The sequence below is a fragment of the Entelurus aequoreus genome, linkage group LG04, assembly GCF_033978785.1.
Source record: "Entelurus aequoreus isolate RoL-2023_Sb linkage group LG04, RoL_Eaeq_v1.1, whole genome shotgun sequence".
Taxonomy (NCBI): Eukaryota; Metazoa; Chordata; class Actinopteri; order Syngnathiformes; family Syngnathidae; genus Entelurus; species Entelurus aequoreus.
In genome coordinates this window covers 15,410,967-15,434,585 of record NC_084734.1, presented here as the reverse complement: position 1 = coordinate 15,434,585, position 23,619 = coordinate 15,410,967, and the positions used below count along the sequence as shown (strand labels likewise).

The 23,619-nt window shown below is 37.4% G+C and overlaps 1 protein-coding gene across 2 annotated transcripts in view; it reads left to right on the top strand.

Annotated features, from left to right (window-relative positions):
* Positions 1-23,619, top strand: part of gdpd2 (glycerophosphodiester phosphodiesterase domain containing 2) — a 72,683-nt gene that overhangs the window by 26,545 nt on the left and 22,519 nt on the right. The window contains exons 2-7 of one of the 2 annotated variants that reach the window (XM_062044301.1): positions 8,758-8,871; positions 18,065-18,168; positions 18,250-18,343; positions 19,708-19,767; positions 21,687-21,785; positions 21,859-21,952. In XM_062044301.1, the coding sequence (XP_061900285.1) occupies positions 8,758-8,871; positions 18,065-18,168; positions 18,250-18,343; positions 19,708-19,767; positions 21,687-21,785; positions 21,859-21,952 (565 nt within the window). The remainder of the gene's footprint in view (positions 1-8,757; positions 8,872-18,064; positions 18,169-18,249; positions 18,344-19,707; positions 19,768-21,686; positions 21,786-21,858; positions 21,953-23,619) is intronic. The other variant, XM_062044302.1, reaches the window with a different exon arrangement.

Here is a 23,619-nt window from a genome sequence, read left to right as displayed (position 1 = left end):
CCAATTTAAGTGTAAGACTAGATCCGACCAACCTAATTTAAGACAAGATCTGACCAATGTAAGTCTAAGACTAGATCTGACCAACGTAATTCTAAGACTAGATCTGACCATTTCAAGTCTAAGACTAGATCTGACCAATCTAAGTTTAAGACTAGATCTGACCAACCTAAGTCTAAGACTAGATCTGACAAACCTAAGTCTAAGACTACATCTGACCACTTTAAGTCGAAGACTACATCTGACCAATTTAAATAGAAGACTACATCTGACCAATTTAAGTCTAAGACGAGATGTGACCAATCTAAGTCTAAGACTATATATGACCAACGTAAGTCTAAGACTAGATTTGACCAACCTAAGTCTAAGACTAGATCTGACCAACATAAGTCTAAGACTAGATCTGACCAATCGAAGTCTAAGACTAGATCCGACCAATCCAAGTCTAAGACTAGATCTGACCAATCTAAGTTTAAGACTAGATCTGACCAACCTAAGTCTAAGACTAGATCTGACCAACCAAAGTCTAAGACTAGATCTGACCAACCTAAGTCTAAGACTAAATCTGACCAACCTAAGTCTAAGACTAGATCTGACCAACCTAAGTCTAAGACTAGATCTGACCAACCAAAGTCTAAGACTAGATCTGACCAACCTAAGTCTAAGACTAGATCTGACCAACCTAAGTCTAAGACTAGATCTGACCAATTTAAGTCCAAGACTAGATCTGACCAATCTATGACTAGATCTGACCAACCTAAGTCTAACACTAGATCTGATCAACTTAGTCTAAGACTAGATCTGACCAATGTAAAATTAGATCTGACCAACCTAAATCTAAGACTAGATCTGACCAACCTAAGTCTATGAGCACAAACTCATATTAATTGTATTTTTGTCCCTTTTAACAAAAAACATGAATTGCACTTGGACACATTTTGGGTCTTTTCCACCCAATAATAGAAAAAGCAACATTTGCAGGTACAATCATGAGTTAGCAATTGAAGCTCGGAAGGTAAACACACTTTCATCTTTTCCCACAATGGAAGTGAACAAGAATGTTGTTTATTGTCAGAGTCTAACAGAAACAGCACACACCCAACCAACCCCACATTGTGCCCCCCCACCCCATCAAATATCAAAGACTAGATCTGACTAACCTAAGTCTAAAACTAGACCTGACCTACCTAACTCTAAGACTAGATCTGACCAATTTAAGTGTAAGACTAGATCCGACCAACCTAATTTAAGACAAGATCTGACCAACGTAAGTCTAAGACTAGATCTGACCAACGTAAGTCTAAGACTAGATCTGACCAGTCCAACTCTAAGACTAGATCTGACCAATCTAAGTTTAAGACTACATCTGACCAACCTAAGTCTACGACTAGATCTGACAAACCTAAGTCTAAGACTACATCTGACCAATTTAAGTCTAAGACTACATCCGACCAATTTAAGTCTAAGACTAAATGTGACCAATCTAAGTCTAAGACTATATATGACCAACCTAAGTCTAAAACTAGATCTGACTAACCTTAGTATAAGAATAGATGTGACCAATCTAAGTCTGAGACTAGATCTGACCAATCTAATTTAAGACTAGATTTGACCAACGTAAGTCTATGACTAGATCTGACCAACCTAAGTCTAAGACTAGATCTGACCAACCTAAGTCTATGACTACATTTGACCAACATAAGTCTAAGACTAGATCTGACCAACATAAGTCTAAGACTACATCTGACCAATCTAAGTCTAAGACTAGATCTGACCAATCTAAGTTTAAGACTACATCTGACCAACGTAAGTCTAAGACTAGATCTGACCAATCTAATGTAAGACTAAATCAGACCAACGTAAGTCTAAGACTAGATCTGACCAATCTAAGTCTAAGACTAGATCTGACCTACCTAACTCTAAGACTAGATCTGACCAATTTTAGTGTAAGACTAGATCCGACCAACCTAATTTAAGACAAGATCTGACCAATGTAAGTCTGAGACTAGATCTGACTAACGTAAGTCTAAGACTAGATCTGACAAACCTAAGTCTAAGACTACATCTGACCGATTTAAGTCCAAGACTAGATCTGACCAACCTAAGTCTAACACTAGATCTGACCAACCTAAATCTAAGACTAGATCTGACCAACCTAAGTCTAAGACTATATCTGACCAATCTAAGTCTAAGACTAGATGTGACTAACCTAAGTCTAAAACTAGACCTGACCTACCTAACTCTAAGACTAGATCTGACCAATTTAAGTGTAAGACTAGATCCGACCAACCTAATTTAAGACAAGATCTGACCAACGTAAGTCTAAGACTAGATCTGACCAACGTAAGTCTAAGACTAGATCTGACCAGTCCAACTCTAAGACTAGATCTGACCAATCTAAGTTTAAGACTACATCTGACCAACCTAAGTCTACGACTAGATCTGACAAACCTAAGTCTAAGACTACATCTGACCAATTTAAGTCTAAGACTACATCCGACCAATTTAAGTCTAAGACTAAATGTGACCAATCTAAGTCTAAGACTATATATGACCAACCTAAGTCTAAAACTAGATCTGACTAACCTTAGTATAAGAATAGATGTGACCAATCTAAGTCTGAGACTAGATCTGACCAATCTAATTTAAGACTAGATTTGACCAACGTAAGTCTATGACTAGATCTGACCAACCTAAGTCTAAGACTAGATCTGACCAACCTAAGTCTATGACTACATTTGACCAACATAAGTCTAAGACTAGATCTGACCAACATAAGTCTAAGACTACATCTGACCAATCTAAGTCTAAGACTAGATCTGACCAATCTAAGTTTAAGACTACATCTGACCAACGTAAGTCTAAGACTAGATCTGACCAATCTAATGTAAGACTAAATCAGACCAACGTAAGTCTAAGACTAGATCTGACCAATCTAAGTCTAAGACTAGATCTGACCTACCTAACTCTAAGACTAGATCTGACCAATTTTAGTGTAAGACTAGATCCGACCAACCTAATTTAAGACAAGATCTGACCAATGTAAGTCTGAGACTAGATCTGACTAACGTAAGTCTAAGACTAGATCTGACAAACCTAAGTCTAAGACTACATCTGACCGATTTAAGTCCAAGACTAGATCTGACCAACCTAAGTCTAACACTAGATCTGACCAACCTAAATCTAAGACTAGATCTGACCAACCTAAGTCTAAGACTATATCTGACCAATCTAAGTCTAAGACTAGATGTGACCAATATATGACTAGATCTGACCAACCTAAGTCTAACACTAGATCTGATCAACTTAGTCTAAGACTAGATCTGACCAATCTAAGATTAGATCTGACCAACCTAAATCTAAGACTAGATCTGACCAACCTAAGTCTATGAGCACAAACTCATATTAATTGTATTTTTGTCCCTTTTAACAAAAAACATGAATTGCACTTGGACACATTTTGGGTCTTTTCCACCCAATAATAGAAAAAGCAACATTTGCAGGTACAATCATGAGTTAGCAATTGAAGCTAGGAAGGTAAACACACTTTCATCTTTTCCCACAATGGAAGTGAACAAGACTGTTGTTTATTGTCAGAGTCTCACAGAAACAGCACACACCCAACCAACCCCACATTGTGTCGCCCCCCCCCCCCCTTTCCATCAAATATCAAAGACTAGATCTGACCAACCTAAGTCTAAAACTAGATCTGACCTACCTAACTCTAAGACTAGATCTGACAAATTTTAGTGTAAGACTAGATCCGACCAACCTAATTTAAGACAAGATCTGACCAATGTAAGTCTAAGACTATATCTGACCAACGTAAGTCTAAGACTAGATCTGACAAACCTAAGTCTAAGACTACATCTGACCGATTTAAGTCTAAGACTAGATGTGACCAATCCAAGTCTAAGACTAGATCTGACCAATTTTAGTGTAAGACTAGATCCGACCAACCTAATTTAAGACAAGATCTGACCAATGTAAGTCTAAGACTAGATCTGACCAACGTAAGTCTAAGACTAGATCTGACAAACCTAAGTCTAAGACTACATCTGACCGATTTAAGTCTAAGACTAGATGTGACCAATCCAAGCCTAAGACTAGATCTGACCAATCTAAGTTTAAGACTAGATCTGACCAACCTAAGTCTAAGACTACATCTGACCAATTTAAGTCTAAGACTACATCTGACCAATTTAATTCTAAGACTAGTTGTGACCAATCTAAGTCTAAGACTATATATGACCAACCTAAGTCTAAAACTAGATCTGACTAACCTGAGTATAAGAATAGATGTGACCAATCTAAGTCTGAGACTAGATCTGACCAATCTAATTTAAGACTAGATTTGACCAACGTAAGTCTAAGACTAGATCTGACCAACCTAAGTCTAAGACTAGATCTGACCAACATAAGTCTAAGACTAGATCTGACCAACATAAGTCTAAGACTACATCTGACCGATCTAAGTCTAAGACTAGATCTGACCAATCCAAGTCTAAGACTAGATCTGACCAATCCAAGTCTAAGACTAGATCTGACCAACCTAAGTCTAAGACTAGATGTGACCAACCTAAGTCTAAGACTAGATGTGACCAACCTAAGTCTAAGACTACATCTGACCAACCTAAGTCTAAGACTACATCTGACCAACCTAAGTCTAAGACTAGATCTGACCAACCTAAATCTAAGACTAGATGTGACCAATCTAAGTCTAAGACTAGATATGACCAATCTATGACTAGATCTGACCAACCTAAGTCTAACACTAGATCTGATCAACCTAAGTCTAAGACTAGATCTGACAAACCTAAGTCTGAGACTACATATGACCAATCTAATTTAAGACTAGATTTGACCAACGTAAGTCTAAGACTAGATCTGACCAACCTAAGTCTAAGACTAGATCTGACCAACATAAGTCTAAGACTAGATCTGACCAACATAAGTCTAAGACTACATCTGACCGATCTAAGTCTAAGACTAGATCTGACCAATCCAAGTCTAAGACTAGATCTGACCAATCCAAGTCTAAGACTAGATCTGACCAACCTAAGTCTAAGACTAGATGTGACCAACCTAAGTCTAAGACTAGATGTGACCAACCTAAGTCTAAGACTACATCTGACCAACCTAAGTTTAAGACTACATCTCACCAACCTAAGTCTAAGACTAGATCTGACCAACCTAAATCTAAGACTAGATGTGACCCATCTAAGTCTAAGACTATATCTGACCAATCTATGACTAGATCTGACCAACCTAAGTCTAACACTAGATCTGATCAACCTAAGTCTAAGACTAGATCTGACAAAACTAAGTCTGAGACTACATATGACCAATCTAATTTAAGACTAGATTTGACCAACGTAAGTCTAAGACTAGATCTGACCAACATAAGTCTAAGACTAGATCTGACAAACATAAGTCTAAGACTAGATCTGACCAACATAAGTCTAAGACTACATCTGACCGATCTAAGTCTAAGACTAGATCTGACCAATCCAAGTCTAAGACTAGATCTGACCAATCCAAGTCTAAGACTAGATCTGACCAACCTAAGTCTAAGACTAGATCTGACCAACCTAAGTCTAAGACTAGATGTGACCAACCTAAGTCTAAGACTACATCTGACCAACCTAAGTCTAAGACTAGATCTGACCAACCTAAATCTAAGACTAGATGTGACCAATCCAAGTCTAAGACTAGATCTGACCAATCTATGACTAGATCTGACCAACCTAAGTCTAACACTAGATCTGACCAATCTAATTTAAGACTAGATTTGACCAACGTAAGTCTAAGACTAGATCTGACCAACCTAAGTCTAAGACTAGATCTGACCAACATAAGTCTAAGACTACATCTGACCGATCTAAGTCTAAGACTAGATCTGACCAATCCAAGTCTAAGACTAGATCTGACCAATCCAAGTCTAAGACTAGATCTGACCAACCTAAGTCTAAGACTGGATGTGACCAACCTAAGTCTAAGACTAGATCTGACCAACCTAAGTCTAAGACTAGATCTGACCAACCTAAGTCTAAGACTATATCCGACCAATCTAAGTCTAAGACTAAATGTGACCAATCTAAGTCTAAGACTAGATCTGACCAATCTATGACTAGATCTGACCAACCTAAGTCTAACACTAGATCTGACCAACCTAAGTCTAAGACTAGATCTGACCAACCTAAGTCTAAGACTATATCCGACCAATCTAAGTCTAAGACTAAATGTGACCAATCTAAGTCTAAGACTAGATCTGACCAATCTATGACTAGATCTGACCAACCTAAGTCTAACACTAGATCTGATCAACCTAAGTCTAAGACTAGATCTGACCAATCTAAGACTAGATCTAACCAAACTAAATCTAAGACTAGATCTGACCAACCTAAGTCTATGAGCACAAACTCATATTGTATTTTTGTCCCTTTTAACAAAAAACATGAATTGCACTTGGACACATTTTGGGTCTTTTCCACCCAATAATAGAAAAAGCAACATTTGCAGGTACAATCATGAGTTAGCAATTGAAGCTCGGAAGGTAAACACACTTTCATCTTTTCCCACAATGGAAGTGAACAAGAATGTTGTTTATTGTCAGAGTCTAACAGAAACAGCACACACCCAACCAACCCCACATTGTCCCCCCCCCCCCTCCCAAATATCAAAGACTAGATCTGACCAACCTAAGTCTAAGACTAGATCTGACCAACCTAAGTCTAAGACAGGCCTGGGCAATTATTTTACTCGGGGGGCCAGATTTAGATTAAAAAAAGTGTGTCTGGGGGCCAGTATATCTATTTTTAGGAACACTAATACAAAACCTCACAATAATGATTGAAAGCTAAAAACATTGTGACAGACCGCCTTAAAAACGGAATGGAATTAGAAATTTTTTTACTGAATGAGACACCCAGAATGCACATGAAAATTAAAGAATGTGGGATTTACAATATTAACTATGAGTGATAAAACACTGAATATTGACAACATATTTTACAATCAACCAAAACGCAACCAAAATGCAACAAACATAGTGAAAAAACCCCCACCTACAATCTGAGATACCTCATAGTGACCATAGTAAGTAATTACATTACCATAGTAACTAATTAGATGACCATAGTAACTAATTAGATGACCATAGTAACTAGTATATGATGCAGATTCCAAGCATTGAAAGACTTAGTATAGTTGAAGACTTCCGGTCATTAGAAAACATGACTGCACATCATAATGGCAGCTACACTTTACATCTTAACATCTAAAACTATTATTTGGGAATGTCCGGCGGGCCAGATTGAAAAGCTCAACGAGCCGCATGTGGCCCCCGGGCCTTAATTTGCTCAGGTCTGGTCTAAGACTAGATCTGACCAATTTAAGTCTAAGACTAGATCCGACCAATCTAAGTGTAAGACTAGATCCGACCAACCTAATTTAAGACTAGATCTGACCAACGTAAGTCTAAGACTAGATCTGACCAACGTAAGTCTAAGACTAGATCTGACCAATTTAAGTCTAAGACTACATCTGACCAGTTTAAGTCCAAGACTACATCTGACCAATCTAAGTCTAAGACTATATATAAATAACCTAAGTCTAAAACTAGATATGACCTACCTGATTATAAGAATAGATGTGACCAATCTAAGTCTAAGACTAGATCTGACCAATCTAAATCTGAGACTAGATCTGACCAATCTAATGTAAGACTAAATCAGACCAACGTAAGTCTAAGACTAGATCTGACCAACCTAAGTCTAAGACTAGATCCGACCAATCTTAAGTCTAAGACTAGATCTGACCAACCTAAGTCTAAGACCAGATCTGACCAAATTAAGTCCAAGACTAGATCTGACCAACATAAGTCTAAGACTAGATATGACCAACCTAAGTCTAAGACTAGATCTGACCAACCTAAGTCTAAGACTAGATCTGACCAACCTAAGTCCAAGACTAGATCTGACCAACCTAAGTCTAACACTAGATTTGACCAACCTAGCACTAGATCTGGCCAATCTAAGACTAGATCTGACCAACCTAAGTCTAAGACTAGATCTGACCAACCTAAGTCTAAGACTAGATCTGACCAACCTAAGTCTAAGACTAGATCTGACCAACATAAGTCTAAGACTAGATCCGACCAATCTTAAGTCTAAGACTAGATATGACCAACCTAAGTCCAAGACTAGATCTGACCAACCTAAGTCTAAGACTAGATCTGACCAACCTAAGTCCAAGACTAGATCTGACCAACCTAAGTCTAACACTAGATTTGACCAACCTAGCACTAGATCTGGCCAATCTAAGACTAGATCTGACCAACCTAAGTCTATGAGCACAAACTCATATTAATTGTATTTTTGTCCCTTTTAACAAAAAACATGAATTGCACTTGGACACATTTTGGGTCTTTTCCGCCCAATAATAGAAAAAGCAACATTTGCAGGTACAATCATGAGTTAGCAATTGAAGCTAGTAAGGTAAACACACGTTCATCTTTTCCCACAATGGAAGTAAACAAGACTGTTGTTTATTGTCAGAGTCTCACAGAAACAGCACACACCCAACCAACCCCACATTGTGTGCCCCCCCCCCCATTAAATATGATTGGCCAGCACAGGGCCCATAGACTTCCTATTGTGATCCAGCCAGTGGCTCCCGCTCCGGGTCCTATTGAGCAGGGATTGCCTTCACGCCTCACACTATCTCTCACCCTCTGCTTTCTTCCCTTCCCATACTGAGGCCGTGACCCGGGGCTACCCTGGGGAAGAAGTGGAGATGTCGGGGCTCACTGCGTGTTGCAGAGGCGCCTACAGCTGCCGCTGGACGAAAATGAGGAAAGGCGGCGACAGTAAAGTAAAGTTTTCTTTTTATTGTTGAAGTATAGTTGTAGTGAAATGTGTACTTCCCCCGCAGCAAGTCCCTTTTAATCCCAGATTAACATTCCAACATTATTCAATGAAAGTACTTCTGAGGTAACACGTCTTGACATTTTTTGGTAATTTACCGTGTGTTGCCACAGACATTTAGTAAACGTGTCAATGCAAGAGGTGGGAATTAAACTTGTAGCGGCATGCTGGATTAAATACAGGAAACATTTTTTATGACATTTTTCTAAATGGTAATGTATTGACTACTAGCATCTAGAGTTGTCCACATACCAATATGTTAGTACCGGTACAGGTATTTTGATACTTTTCTAAAAAAAAAAAAAAGGGGACCACAAAAAAAAAAAAAGGCATTATTGCCTTTATTTTAACAGAAAATCTTAGGTACATGAAACATATGTTTATTATTGCAATTTAGTCCTTCAATAAAATAGTGAACATACTAGACAACTTGTCTTTTAGTAGTAAGTAAACAAACAAAGGCTCCTAATTAGTCTGCTGACGTATGCAGTAACATATTGTGTCATTTATAGAGATGTCCGATATTATCGGCCGATAAATGCTTTAAAATGTAATATCGGAAATTATCGGTATCGTTTTTTTTAATTATCAGTATCGTTTTTTTGGTGTTTTTTATTTTCTATTTTTATTAAATCAACATAAAAAACACATGATACACTTACAATTAGTGCACCAACCCAAAAAACCTCCCTCCCCCATTTACACTCATTCACACAAAAGGGTTGTTTCTTTCTGTTATTAATATTCAGGTTCCTACATTATATATCAATATATATCAATACAGTCTGCAAGGGATACAGTCCGTAAGCACGCATGATTGTGCGTGCTGCTGGTCCACTAATAGTACTAACCTTTAACAGTTAATTTTACTCATTTTCATTAATTACTAGTTTCTATGTAACTGTTTTTCTATTGTTTTACTTTCTTTTTTATTCAAGAAAATGTTTTTAATTTATTTATCTTTTTTTTTTTTTTTTTTAAAGGACTTTATCTTCACCATACCTGGTTGTCCAAATTAGGCATAATAATGTGTTAATTCCACGACTGTATATATCGGTATCGGTTTATATCGGTATCGGTAATTAAGAGTTGGACAATATCGGATATCGGCAAAAAGCCATTATCGGACATTCCTAGTCATTTATCTACCTATTATTTCGTCAACATTGTTAAGGACAAACTGTAAAAATTGATTATTAATCTACTTGGTCATTTACTGTTAATATCTACTTATTTTTGTGTTTCAACATGTTCTATCTACACTTCTGTTAAAATGTAATAATCACTTATTCTTCTCTTCTTTGATACTTTACATTAGTTTTGGATGATACCACATGTTTAGGTATCAATCCGATACCAAGTAGTTACGGGATCATACATTGGTCATATTCAAAGTCCTCATGTGTCCGGGGACGTATTTACAGAGTTTATAAACAAAATATGAATTTTAAAATAAGGAAAGAAGATTTTGTTCACCATTTGCCTTATTTCTTCATACGTGGGTTGTCCCGATACCAATATTTTGGTACCGGTACGCCGGGTACCAAAATATGTTTCGATACTTTTCTAAGTTAAGGGGACCACAAAAAACGGCATTATTGGCTTTGTTTTAACAAAAGATATATATAAGATATATTTATTATTGCAATGTAGTCCTTAAATAAAATAGTGAACATACTAGACAACTTGTCTTTTGGTAGTAAGTAAACAAACAAAGACTCCTAATTAGTCTGCTGACGTATGCAGTAACATATTGTGTCATTTATCCACCTATTATTTTGTCAACATTATAAATGTCAACCTGTAAAAAAAAACATTAATCTACTTGTTCATTTACTGTTAATATTTGCTTATTTTCTGTTTCAACATGTTCTATCTACACTTCTGTTTAAATGTAATAATCACTTATTATTCTCTTGTTTGATACTTTACATTAGTTTTGGATGATACCACACGTTTAGGTATCGATCCGATACCAAGTAGTTAAGGGATCATACATTGGTCATATTCAAAGTCCTCATGTGTCCCTGTGAGGACTTTATAAACAAAATATGAATTTTAAAACAAGGAAAAAAGATTTTGTGACGATAAAAAATATCGATGTAATCATAGTAGTATCGACTAGGTGTACTTGGTATCATTGCAGTGGATGTCAGGTGTAGATCCACCCATGGCGTTTGTTCACATTGTGACACCGGTGAGCTATTGTATCCTCCTATAGTGTGTAGTGAAGCATGTTTAGCTATTCCTCGTCCTCCAGTGATAATGATACTTGGAAGAAACTCACTTTGTCGCCATGGAGGCGAGGATTAGTGCTTTAGATGTAGCTAAAACACTGCCGACTGCGGATGGACGCTAACTAGCTAGCCATGTCTTAAAGCACCTCTTCCTGAGGGTGTTTCAGTGTTATAACTTCACCTTTATCCTTACTTTTTAAGCCAAAATGCGTCCATTCTCCCTTTTCTGTCTACACACTGTGTCTGCTTGTATGTACTCCGTGTGTGTGCGCGCTGCCGAACATGCTCGTATGCTCCTAAACCTGTCATGACATGACGATGCCCCGCCGTCATGCCAGTTAAAAGAAATATAAAATAAATAAATTGGAAACTGGTACTTTTCAAACAGAGTATAGTACCGTTTTTGATTCATTAGTACCGTGATACTATACTAGTACCGGTATACTGTACAACCCTTCCAGCATCTCCCAAAAGTGAGTTCTGTTCAGCGACGCTACGAAGTCAACCTGTATGTAATTTAAAGTAGTCAGTGTACAGCTGGTGAAGCAATACCATATAGAAGGCCTTTTCAACGTTTTATATGGCCCGCCGAACAACACCCAATCAGGCCTGATGAAACCATTCAAACTGGGGTTGCTCATGTACGCAGTACCCCCGCCACCCTGCAGGGGGCAACAGCAAGTCATATATGTCGCAATGAAGCAACAGCAGGGCGAGTAGAAGAAGATGGCACTGTCGACCCGGGAAAGAAATCCAAACAAATGGCGGAAATCCGACTTTTAACAGCGACTGGACAACAAAGTATGAAATTGCTAACTTTGTGACGCCTTTTTGTATTCGTGGTCGTGTTCTTTTTGGCCGTTTACCTACGTAGATCAAAACTGGTTAGACACATGTAGTGCTGAATTTCACCAGTGGGGGGCGGTAAAGTTACACCTTAGGTTTAATTACGTTGAGCCACATTCATACAATTTTGCTGTGAATGTTTAAATTTCTACATGTGGAATGCATTAACACCAAACCTTCTGTTTTATTTATGTAAAATATACAACAAACATGATTTATGTGACGTTATGGCGTGGCGAAGTTGGTAGAGTGGCCGTGCCAGCAATCGGAGGGTTGCTGGTTACTGGGGTTCAATCCCCACCTTCTACCATCCTAGTCACGTCCGTTGTGTCCTTGGGCAAGACACTTCACCCTAGCTCCTGATGGGTGCTGGTAGCGCCTTGCATGGCAGCTCCCTCCATCAGTGTGTGAATGTGTGTGTGAATGGGTGAATGTGGAAATACTGTCAAAGCGCTTTGAGTACCTTGAAGGTAGAAAAGCGCTATACAAGTATAACCCATTTATCATTATCATTTTTACTTGTGTAATGTTTATATTTTCCTTCTGACAAACCTAAATACAGGAAGAGGTGTAAAGAAATAACTCGAAAGAAGTAACATTAATTAACAAAAACTTCTGTTTCTTTGTTCTGTTAACTATCTGTCTGGCTGCACACGCTGGGAACGAGTAGCGAGGGCAGAATAGTGAGTTTATTGACAGTGCAGTTTTTAGCGGCTTGATATTTCTGATTGATTACAAAAACTCTTTAGGAGGTTGTCACAGAAGTAAACAAGCACATACCCCTTTTGATGACCAATTATAATAATAATTAATTATATATCAATTGTATTATTACATCCATCCATCCATCTATCTTCTTCCGCTTATGCGAGGTCGGGTCGCGGGGGCAGCAGCCTAAACAGGGAAGCCCAGACTTCCCTCTCCCCAGCCACTTCGTCCAGCTCTTCCCGGGGGATCCCGAGGCGTTCCCATGTCAGCCGGGAGACATAGTCTTCCCAACGTGTTCTGGGTCTACCCCGTGGCCTCCTACCGGTCAGATGTGCCCTAAACACCTCCCTAGGGAGGTGTTCGGGTGGCATCCTGACCAGATGCCTGAACCACCTCATCTGTATTATAATAATAATATGTACTTATATATGTATAGGCTTTATATATACATATACAGTATATGTATGTGTATAGCATATATATATATATATATATATATATATATATATATATATATATATATGTGTGTGGGGAAAAAAATCACAAGACTATTTCATCTCTACAGGCCTGTTTCATGAGGGGTTTCCTCAATCCTCAGGAGATTTTAATAGAAGCATTCACATACCATGGTTTATATAGGGCACAGAGCGGGTGGGTACAGGCAGGTGTGGGGGCATGGTGATTGGCTCATGTGTTACCTAGGAGGTGTTTCCTTCTGTGACGGCATGCTGATACAATTTCGCTGCGCTTGTTGAGGGATGACAAGTCTGGACGGTATATAATAAACAGTTTCTCTTTTAAGCATAGGTTGCATCTTTTATTACCACTGTTGTAAGGTGTGCTGGATGCAAGAATTTGCCATGTTATAGAATATTCAACATTATTGTCTTTGAGATTCCAAATGTGTTTACTGAGTTCTGTAGTGTTCCGCAGGCTTTTGCTTCTGAAAGAAGCCTTGTGATTGTTCCATCTGGTTTTGAATTCTCCCTCAGTTAATCCTACATATGTGTCGGATGTGTTAATATCCTTGCGTGTTACCTTTGCTTGGTAAACGACTGATGGTTGTAAGCACCCCCCGTTGAGAGGGCAATCAGGTTTCTTGCGGCAGTTACAGCCTTTGTCGGTTTTGGAGTCGTTCTGCCTGGTGGTGGGCGGCTCCTTTTCAATTGCTTTATTGTGGTTTGAAATGATTTGTCGCATGTTGTTCATGCAGCTGTAGCTCAATTTAATGTTGTTTTTGTTGAATACTTTTCTTAGGGTGTTGCCTTTGGGGAAGTGTTTGTCGATCAGGGTGAAGAATTTGTGGCCAATATTAGTTGAGACATTTTTGCTGTATGGGGGGTTGTACCAGATAATGTTTCGTTTTCTGCTCCTTTTTGGTTGGTTTCCTGGCGTGGGTTCGTAGGTGAGGGTGAAGTTGTATCCGCTTTCATCAAGTGCTTTTTGGTACGGGGGGGTTGCTTTGTCGAATTCAGCTTTGCTAGATGACAGCATCGATAGTCTTTTATTAATTCCGGTAGGTATTCTTTTCGTGGTGGTGGGTGGGTGGTTGCTGTCATGGTGCACGTATTGGAGTGTTGTGTTGGGTTTCGTGAATAGTTGGTAGCTGTTATTCCTCAGGTTGAAAGTGACGTCGAGGAAGTTGACGGTTATATATATATATATATATATATATATATATATATATATATATATATATATATATATATATATATATATATATATATATATATATATATATATATATATATATATATATATATATATATATACACACTACCGTTCAAAAGTTTGGGGTCACCCAAACAATTTTGTGGAATAGCCTTCATTTCTAAGAACAAGAATAGACTGTCGAGTTTCAGATGAAAGTTCTCTTTTTCTGGCCATTTTGAGTGGTTAATTGACCTCACAAATGTGATGCTCCAGAAACTCAATCTGCTCAAAGGAAGGTCAGTTTTTTAGCTTCTGTAATGAGCTAAACTGTTTTCAGATGTGTGAACATGATTGCACAAGGGTTTTCTAATCATCAATTAGCCTTCTGAGCCAATGAGCAAACACATTGTACCATTAGAACACTGGAGTGATAGTTGCTGGAAATGGGCCTCTATACACCTATGTAGATATTGCACCAAAAACCAGACATTTGCAGCTAGAATAGTCATTTACCACATTAGCAATGTATAGAGTGTATTTCTTTAAAGTTAAGACTAGTTTAAAGTTATCTTCATTGAAAAGTACAGTGCTTTTCCTTCAAAAATAAGGACATTTCAATGTGAACGGTAGTGTGTATATATATATATATATATATATATATATATATATATATATATATATATATATATACATACAGTCGTGGTCAAAAATGTACATACACTTGTAAAGAAGTGAAGGGAATTATATTTATATAGCGCTTTTCTCTAGTGACCGGGCTGATGATTTTAGGTTGTCCTGAAGAATTTGGAGGTAATCCTCCTTTTTCATTGTCCCATTTACTCTCTGTAAAGCACCAGTTCCATTGGCAGCAAAACAGGCCCAGAGCATAATACTATCACCACCATGCTTGACGGTAGGAATGGTGTTCCTGGGATTAAAGGCCTCACCTTTTCTCCTCCAAACATATTGCTGGGTATTGTGGCCAAACAGTACGCAAATGCAGGTGGTGCATGAATTCCATTGGGGAGCATGTCCCGCTACAACACCGCCACTGAAAAGTTGCATTTTATGGAGGGAAAGAAGAGAATAAAGAAGATACAATAAAATAGGTGTCAAAAAATATATATTGATTTTTCCTAAATGAGTAGCGTTTTTTATGTGTGACGATTCTTAATCTTTTCCAAAAAAATAAAAACTCAATTTTAAATTGTTTTATTCTATGCAAATTTTTTTGCCTCCTGGGGCCAAAGAAATTAAATACAATTAATTTATTAACTGTACATGTAAGGAACTCTCGCACCGCATTTATTAATATGACCCAATCCAAACAACCTTCCCTAGTCATGGTGCCAAAAAAATAAAAAATCAACCAGCTCAAAAATTCAACAAACATAGTCACACTTAACACAACCTGCTCATTGAACTTTGTGGACATTATAAACAATTAACATTAACAAAAAAACTAACAAAATTACACCCATTTAAATCTTTACAAGTGATGTGTGACGATTCTTAATCTATTCAAGAAAAAAAATCTAAAATTGATTGTAATTTTTATTTTAATGGCCATTTTATCGCCATTTGAGGGTTAAAGAAATGAACTCATTTATTAATTGTACATGTTTGCTACTCTAGCACCGTATTTACTAATATGACCCAATCCAAACAACATTCCCTAGTCATGGTGCCAAATAAGGGAAAGAAGAGAATAAAGAAGATACAATAAAATAGAGGTGTCAAAAAAAATATATCGATTTTTCTTAAATGAGTAGCGTTTTTTTATGCATGATGATTCTTAATCTATTAAAAAAAAAAAATAATCGATTTTAAATTGTTTTATTCTATGGAAATTGAATTGCCTTCCAGGGCCCAAGAAACGAATTCATTTATTAATTGTACATGTAAAGAACTCTCGCACCACATTTATTAATATGACCCAATCCAAACAACCTTCCTTAGTCATGGTGCCAAAAAAAAAAAAAAATCAACCAGCTCAAAAATTCAACAAACAGTCACACTTAACACAACCTGCTCATTGAACTTTGTGGACATTATAAACAAAACAAAATCTAAATTACACCCATTTAAATCCTTTACAAGGGATCAAGGGAAAAAATTAGGTGGTGCATGAATTCCATTGGGGAGCATGTCTCGCTAGAACACCGCCACTGAGAAGTTAAATTTTATTCAGGGTAAAGAAGAGAATAAAGAAGATACAATAAAATAGATGTGTCAAAAAAATATATAGATTTTTCTTAAATGAGTAGCGTTTTTTATGTGTGACGATTCTTAATCTATAAAAAAAAAAAAAAGATTTTAAATTGTTTTATCCTATGGCCATTGTATCGCCTTCTGGGGCCAAAGAAATGAATTAATTTATTAATTGTACATGTATTAATTGTACATGTAAGTAACTTTCGCACCGCATTTATTAATACGACCCAATCCAAACAACCTTCCCTAGTCATGGTGCCTAAAAAAAAAAATCAACCAGCACAAAAATTCAACAAACATAGTCACACTTAACACAACCTGCTCATTGAACTTTGTGGACATTATAAACAATTAACATTAACAAAAAAAATAAAATAAATTACACCCATTTAAATCCTTTACAAGAGATGATGGGAAAAATGCAGTTGGACTTAGTATAGTAGCATGTCTCGCTAGAACACCGCCACTGAGGAGTTGCATTTTATTGAGGGGAAAGAAGAGAATAAAGAAGATACAATAAAATAGAGGTGTCAAAAAAAACATTGCTTTTTCTTAAATGAGTAGCGTTTTTTATGTGTGACGATTCTTAATCTATTCGGAAAAAAAATCAAAAATCGATAAACTTTTTTTTTTCTATGGCCATTTTATCACCATCTGGGGGCCAAAGACATTAACTAATGTATTAATTGTACATGTAATGAATTCTAGCACAGCATTTATTTATATGACCCAATCCAAACCCAACCTTCCCTAGTCATGGTGCCTAAAAAAAAAAAATCAACCAGCACAAAAATTCATCAAACATAGTCACACTTAACACAAACTGCTCATTGAACTTTGTGGACATTATAAAAAATTAACATTAACAAAAAAAAATCTAAATTACACCCATTTAAATCCTTTACAAGGGATGATGAGAAAAATGCAGGTGGTGCATGAATTCCAACCGAGAGCATGTCTCGCTAGAACACCGCCACTGAGGAGTTTAATTTTATTGAGGTAAAAAAGACAATAAATAACATACAATAAAATAGAGGTGTCAAAAATAAATAAATTGATTTTTCTTAAATGAGTAGCGTTTTTTATGTGTGATGATTCTTAATCTATTGGGGAAAAAAATACAAAATCGATTTAAATTTATTTGTATTTATTTTTTTCCATTCCAGCCACTTTTGTAAATGTTTGGGTCGAATTGTATCAAACAAAACCATTTTTCTTTTAAGTAATGTAGACAATTATCAGAACTGTATGGAGGAATGGCACCCAATGTTATTTTAAAATAGATTTTGAATCGAGAATCAATTCTGAATCGAATCCTTCCCCCCCAGGAATTGAAGATTCACAACCCTACATTAAAATGCTTACTGAAATTTAAAGGGGCGTACTCAAGTTGATTAGATGCTGTGTAATAGAATAGTATTGTGTCATCAGTAAAGAATACAAGCTGTCAATCAAATGACTTTGTCTTCTCCCCCATACTAGTGTGCATGCTGTTGGTTCTCTGTGCTCACCTTCATCACCCTCCTGACCGTCTCCTGGATGTACATTTGTCTGGTCGCACACAACGACCAAGAGGATCTCAACTGGTAAAACACTCACACAAAAGCCTCTAATCCAATCCTCCCCCGCGCCCCCGCCGCTATTGTTCTTTGTTGTTCTATGAGCAGGAAGGCCTTCACGCATCTGAAGTGGTGGGTCAACTGGTTCATGGTGCTGACCATCACGTCTGCGGTCTTGGCCAGTTACTGTGTGCTGCTGCTGGTGAGGACACAGCGCTCATACTCCTACGTTAGCTCATTGAAACATGTGTTCGTTGGAAAATGTAAACAACTCGGATAGTAAAACAGGCATAGAGAAGGAGGGTATGAAGTCGGGTTGTACGGTACACCGGTACTAGTATAGTATTGCGGTACTAACGAATCAAAAACGGTACTATACTCTGTTTGAAAAATAACGTCCATCCGCAGTCGGCAGTGTTTTAGCTACTTGTAAATCACTAATCCTCGCCTCCATGGCGACAAATAAAGTAAGTTTCTTACAAGTAATATTATCACTGGAGGACGAGGAATAGCTAAACATGCTTCACTACACACCGTAGGAGGATACAATAGCTCACCGGCGTCACAATGTAAACAAACGCCATGGTTGGATCTACACCTGACATCCACTGTAATGATACCAAGTACAATAGTGTATCTAGTCGATACTACTATGACTACATCCATATTTTTAATCGTCACAAAATATTTTTTTTAAATTTACATTATGTTTATAAAGTCAGTAAATATTTTCCTGGGCACATGAGGACTTTGAATATGACCAATGTATGATTCTGTAACTACTTGGTATCGGATCGATACCTAAATGTATGGTATCATCCAAAACTAATGTAAAGTATCAAACAAGTGAAGAATAAGTGATTATTACATTTTAACAGAAGTGTAGATAGAACATGTTAAAAGAGAAAGTAAGCAGATATTAACAGTAAATGAACAAGTAGATTAATAATCCATTTTTACAGTTTGTCCCTCATAATGTTGACAAAATAATAGGTAGATAAATGACACAATATGTTACTGCATATGTCAGCAGACTAATTAGGAACCTTTGTTTGTTTACTTACTACTAAAAGACAAGTTGTCTAGTATGTTCACTATTTTATTTAAGGACTAAATTGGAATAAGAAATATATCTTATATATATCTTTTATTAAAACAAAGCCAATAATGCAATTTTTTGTGGTCCCCTTTATTTAGAAAAGTATCAAATTACATTTTGGTACCGGGACAAACCTAGTATGAACAAAAAAGGCAAATGGTGAATGGAAGTAGCCCTAGCGTTGATCCCTGTGGTACTCCACAACAGAATGATCTCTATAACATTGACCGTTTTGTTCAGTATCTTGGAAACCAATAGACTTTTTGATTAAATCATTGAATTATCAGTTTTTTCTTTTTTTTAAAAAATGAAATGGAAGTTCATTAAAACGAATAAAATAGACTAAATATTTTGGCAACATTTTTAACCCCAAAAAATTATTTTACAGCAATTTCTGTGAGTTTTTAAATTTGCATTTTGAGCTTCACATGTATCTTTTTAATCCAATTCTATGATTTCATTCATAGTTTTTTGCCCTGTTCCAAGTTGCCCTGAAGGAACCACTCGACTTACATTGGCTTCATAAGGTAACTTGACCTATGTTCACCCCCATATTAAAAACCCCAAAAGCAGTGAAGTTGTCACGTTGTGTAAATGGTAAATAACAACAGAATACAATGATTTGCAAATCCTTTTCAACTTATATTCAATTGAATAGACTGCAAAGACAAGATATTTAATGTTCACACTGAGAAACTGTTTTTTTGTTGTTGCAAATAATCATTAACTCAGAATTTAATATCAGCAACACATTGCAAATAAGTTGTCACAGGGGCATTTTTACCACTGTGTTACATGGCCTTTCCTTTTAACAACACTCAGTAAACGTTTGGGAACTGAGGAGACACATTTATGAAGTGGAATTATCTCCCATTCTTGCTTGATGTACAGCTTAAGTTGTATTTTAGGCTTCATAATGCACCACACATTTTCAATGGGAGACAGGTCTGGACTACAGGCAGGCCAGTCTAGTACCCGCACTCTTTTACTATGAAGCCACGCTGTTGTAACACGTGGCTTGGCATTGTCTTGCTGAAATAAGCAGGGGCGTCCATGATAATGTCGCTTGGATGGCAACATATGCTGGTTGCTCCAAAACCTGTATGTACCTTTCAGCATTAATGGTGCCTTCACAGATGTGTAAGTTACCCAGGTCTTGGGCACTAATACACCCCCATACCATCACAGATGCTGGCTTTTCAACTTTGCGCCTAGAACAATCCGGATGGTTCTTTTACTCTTTGGTGCGGAGTAACCACAGTTTCCAAAAACAATTTGAAATGTGGACTCGTCAGACCACAGAACACTTTTACACTTTGCATCAGTCCATCTTAGATGAGCTCGGGCCCAGCAAAGCCGGCTGCGCTTCTGGGTGTTGTTGATAAATGGCTTTGGCTTTGCATAGTAACATTTTTTTTATTTTTTTTTTGCAAATATTTTTATTGAATTTTACAGTTAAAATCACATTTACCAGTCATACTTTGCTCACGCAAAGCCTTCATACAATCACACATCCACTCATACACACTCACATGCACACTTGAGGAGAGAGGTGCACTTCAACTTTAACAACTCAAGGTTTACAGTATAAACATTATTATAAAAAATGCCCAGATATTGTATATATATAGCCATCCATCCCGCTCCGGCTCAGGATCAGCAGGCTATCGAGACCACAGCAAGATAGATGAACATTCCATGCATAGTAACATTTTAACTTGTACTTACAGATGTAGTGACAAACTGTTGTTACTGACAGTGGTTTTCTGAAGTGTTCTTGAGCCAATGTGGTGATATCCTTTACACACTGATCTCGCTTTTTGATGCAGTACCGCCTGAGGGATCCCAAGTCTGTAATATCATCGCTTACGTGCAGTGATTTCTCCAGATTCTCTGAACCTTTTGATTATATTAAGGACCGTAGATGGTGAAATCCCTGAATTCCTTGCAATAGCTGGTTGAGAAATGTTGTTCTTAAACTGTTGGACAATTTGCTCACGCATTTGTTGACAAAGTGGTGACCCTCGCCCCGTCCTTGTTTGTGAATGACTGAGCATGTCATGGAAGCTGCTTTTATACCCAATCATGGCACCCACCTGTTCCCAATTAGCCTGTTCACCTGTGGGATGTTCCAAATAAGTGTTTGATGAGCATTCCTCAACTTTCTCAGTCTTTTTTGCCACTTGTGCCAGCTTTTTTGAAACATGTTGCGGGCATCAAATTCCAAATGAGCTAATATTTGCACAAAAAAAACAAAGTTTTCCAGTTTGAACATTAAATATCTTGTCTTTGCAGTCTATTCAATTGAATGTAAGTTGAAAAGGATTTGCAAATCATTGTATTCTGTTTTTATTTACCATTTACACAACGTGACAACTTCACTGGTTTTGGGTTTTGTAGAATGATTTTGTATTTTTCTAACATGTACCAATTGCTTTGTATGTAGATACTCCTTTTCTTGAGTTTGCTCTTCATCTCCTTGGGAATCGTCGGGATAAGTCTTCAGTGGAAACGAGAATGGCCGACCGTTCTTCTCTCGCTGCAGGTAGCTGAAGAATAACGTGCAGATCTAACATGGTGGATGTGTGTTTTACATGCGTTGACATGTTCTTTGGCAGGCTACTGCTCCTTTTTTGCAGTTTGGTGCTGTCGGAGGTTTGCTTCTGCTGAGTCCGTTCGTCTTCCAGAGATTCCACATGGCCAAAGCTAAATGTACGTTATTTAACTCATGCCATTAATTCATCAATGAATCATGAATCTGAACAAAACATCAACATCTTGGCTTTGTGTTCCAGCTAATGTCTGATCCAACCACTTTGAAATATTAAACTAATTTCTATTCTTCTTAACGAATACAAAACCCAAAACCAGTGAAGTTGGCACGTTGTGTGAATGGTAAATAAAAACAGAATACAATGATTTGCAAATCCTTTTCAACTTATATTCAATTGAATAGACTGCAAAGACAAGATGTTTAACGTTCAAACTGAGAAACTTTGCTATTTTTTGCAATAATGAGGGATTTTATGCCTGCAACATGTTTCAAAAAAGTTGGCACAAGTGGCAAAAAAGACAGAGAAAGTTGAGGAATGCTCATCAAACACTTATTTGGAACATCCCACAGGTGAACAGGCTAATTGGGAACAGGTGGGTGCCATGATTGGGTAAAAAAGCAGCTTCCATGAAATGCTCAGTCATTCACAAACAAGGACGGGGCGAGGGTCACCACATTGTGAACAAATGCGTGAGCAAATTGTGGAACAGTTAAAGAACAACATTTCTGAACGAGCTATTGCAAGGAATTTAGGGATTTCACCATCTATGGTCTGTAATATCATCAAAAGGTTCAGAGAATCTGGAGAAATCACTGCACGTAAGCAGCAAGCCTGTGACCTTCGATCCCTCAGGCGGCACTGCATCAAAATGCGAGATCAGTGTGTAAAGGATATCACCACATGGGCTCAGGAACACTTCAGAAAACCACTGTCAGTAACTACAGTTGGTCGCTACATCTGTAAGTGCAAGTTAAAACTCTACTATGCAAAGCGAAAGCCATTTATCAACAACACCCAGAAACGCTGCGATAAGGTGGCGACTTGTCCAGGGTGTACCCCGCCTTCCGCCCGATTGCAGCTGAGATAGGCTCCAGCGCCCCCCCGCGACCCCGAAGGGAAGAAGCGGTAGAAAATGGATGGATGGATGGGCACCCAGAAACGAGCTGCGGGCCGCAAATGGCTTCTGCGCCGTACTTTGGTCACCATTGCCCTAATATTAGAAATATGTCATTCAAATTACATTATTTTATATATATATATTTGTAGGAAAATATTCAACATATGTATTTATCTGAGAACCACCAGCATCTTCTACAGTGGACTTTTTTTTTTTTTTTGTGTACCGGTATTTGTTTTTGTGGGAAAAAAGTAACCCTATTCTACAAAAACACAAATGTCCACTGAGTAGGATATTATATAAAAAAAATTAATTTCTGCAAATAAAAGTCGAAAATCAATATTATTTGTAATATAATTTAATTGTCAATTTACAATGTTTAATAACATTAGATTCATGTGTACAAACAAAAGTCTCACCTGTAAAAAATAAAAAAGCCCCAAAGTTAGAACGTTTCACCCCCCAAAAAATACAAAAACAACTGTCAGCTTGCATATGTTACCAGTAATATCCTGAAAGAACAGATTGTACAAAAAAAAATTCTACATTTTTCACAATTACAGTACAAATTCAACTGGCACGGTGTTGGTTTTGGACATTGTTGTCGTGATCCCAGGATGCAGAGAAGGCAGGCGTAGGCAGGGGTGTCAATCAGCGCTGTGACGAGGGAGGGAGAACCGCGAAGGAAGTCGAAAAACTGGGAATAC